This window comes from Urocitellus parryii, chromosome 7, assembly GCF_045843805.1.
Source record: "Urocitellus parryii isolate mUroPar1 chromosome 7, mUroPar1.hap1, whole genome shotgun sequence".
NCBI classification, from domain to species: Eukaryota; Metazoa; Chordata; class Mammalia; order Rodentia; family Sciuridae; genus Urocitellus; species Urocitellus parryii.
The window spans coordinates 135,734,793-135,736,296 of NC_135537.1; the positions used below are offsets into that span (position 1 = coordinate 135,734,793).

The following is a 1,504-nucleotide window of genomic DNA, read 5'->3' on the forward strand; positions in this document are numbered from 1 at the left end:
TGTGGGATGGGGAGAAGGTGGTTAATGGGTCCTATGCTGTAGTTAGATGGATCAAGAACTCTGAGTGAGCTATTGCACATGAGGGTGATATAGATCACAGTTATTACTGTACATTTCAAAAGCTAGAAGAAAGGATTTTGAAATTTTTTCAGGTTTTAAAACTTTTTATTTGCATATTTAAAAAATTGTGCATTCCAGTAACTAAAATCATTTGAACAAAAAAAAGAAGGCACTCTGATTAAACTGCATTTTACAGGCTGCAGGACACCTTGTAACAGCTTGGATCTTACTCTAGAGTCACCATCCTCCCACCCAACATCTTCCTTCACCAACAGGCAAGTTCTTTTCTTTCTCTGCCAGCCAGACAGGCAGATGGGAGAGGCAGGCCTGGCCTTCGTTGTCAGTAGTTCTCGATTTTTTGATGTGAAAAGGGGCAGCACAGTCATTTAAACTTGATCCAACCTCTTTGCATCTTACAAAGTTAAACAGCTAAAAGAAGTAAAATAAGGAGGCAATGCTTGTGGAATAAACCGTGCATATTGGCGGTGCATGCCTCATTACTATTTGCCTGCTTGCTTCTCCTGTTCAATCATTTCTTTTGAAGGCAGAGGATTTTTTTCCCATGTTTCTGTCTTCTGCAGTTTGGACTTATCAAATTTCTTGATCTCAGCCATATCAGACATGGTCTCAGAGGAAGCAGAGCAAGAAGCGTGAACAAGAGAAGTCTGATCTGCTCAGTGACCATGGCCAAGTGGGGATTTTGAAGTTTTAACATAAAGAAATGATAAATATCTACAGATTTACTAAATTTATTTATTGGTTTCAACAGTTTTTTGGTGGAATCCTCAGGTTTTTCTACGTATAAAATCATGTCATCTGCAAACAGGAACATTTAACTTCTTTTCCAGTTTGGGTGGTCTTTACTTCTTTCTCTTGCTTAACCCTGGTCAAGAGTTTCAGTTCTGCATTCACTAGGAGTAGTGACAGAGGACTTCCTGGGTCTGCTCCAGACCTTAGAAGATACACGTTCAGCTTCTCCACATTTAGCACAATGTTCTACACAGTCTTTATTGTGATGAGGTATGTCACTTCTATACCTAATTTGTTGAGGGTTTAAATCATGAAAAGACGTTGAATTTTACCAAATTTATCAAGGATATCAGTTTGTAGTTTTTTTTAATTAATTTTTAAATGTATATATGATAGTGGAATGAACACAAACAACAATAAGTGTTGTCGAGGATGTGGGAGAAAAGGTACACTCATACATTGCTGGTGGAACTGCAAATTGGTGTAGCTGATATGGAAAGCAGTATGGAGATTCCTTGGAAAACTGGGAATGGAACCACCATTTGACCCAGCTATCCCTCTCCTTGGTCTATACCCAAAAGACTTAAAAACAGCATACTACAGGGACACAGCCACATCATTATCTGTAGTTTTCTTTTTATTACCATAATTATTAGCACATTTAATTGTTCAAAATAATGGGTTTCATTGTATA

General features: G+C 37.9%; 1 protein-coding gene across 1 annotated transcript; it reads right to left on the bottom strand.

The window, feature by feature from the left end:
* Nucleotides 1-560: 560 nt before the first annotated feature.
* LOC144255952 (thymosin beta-4-like) lies at nucleotides 561-683 on the bottom strand. The gene has a single exon (XM_077801095.1). The coding sequence runs from the start codon at nucleotides 681-683 to the stop codon at nucleotides 561-563; it is 123 nt and encodes a 40-aa protein (XP_077657221.1).
* Between the last annotated feature and the right edge of the window lie 821 nt (nucleotides 684-1,504).

What these genes read in the sequence shown, in the direction of transcription:
- LOC144255952 (XM_077801095.1), bottom strand. Translation starts at nt 683, where the DNA reads ATGTCTGATATGGCTGAGATCAAGAAATTTGATAAGTCCAAACTGCAG.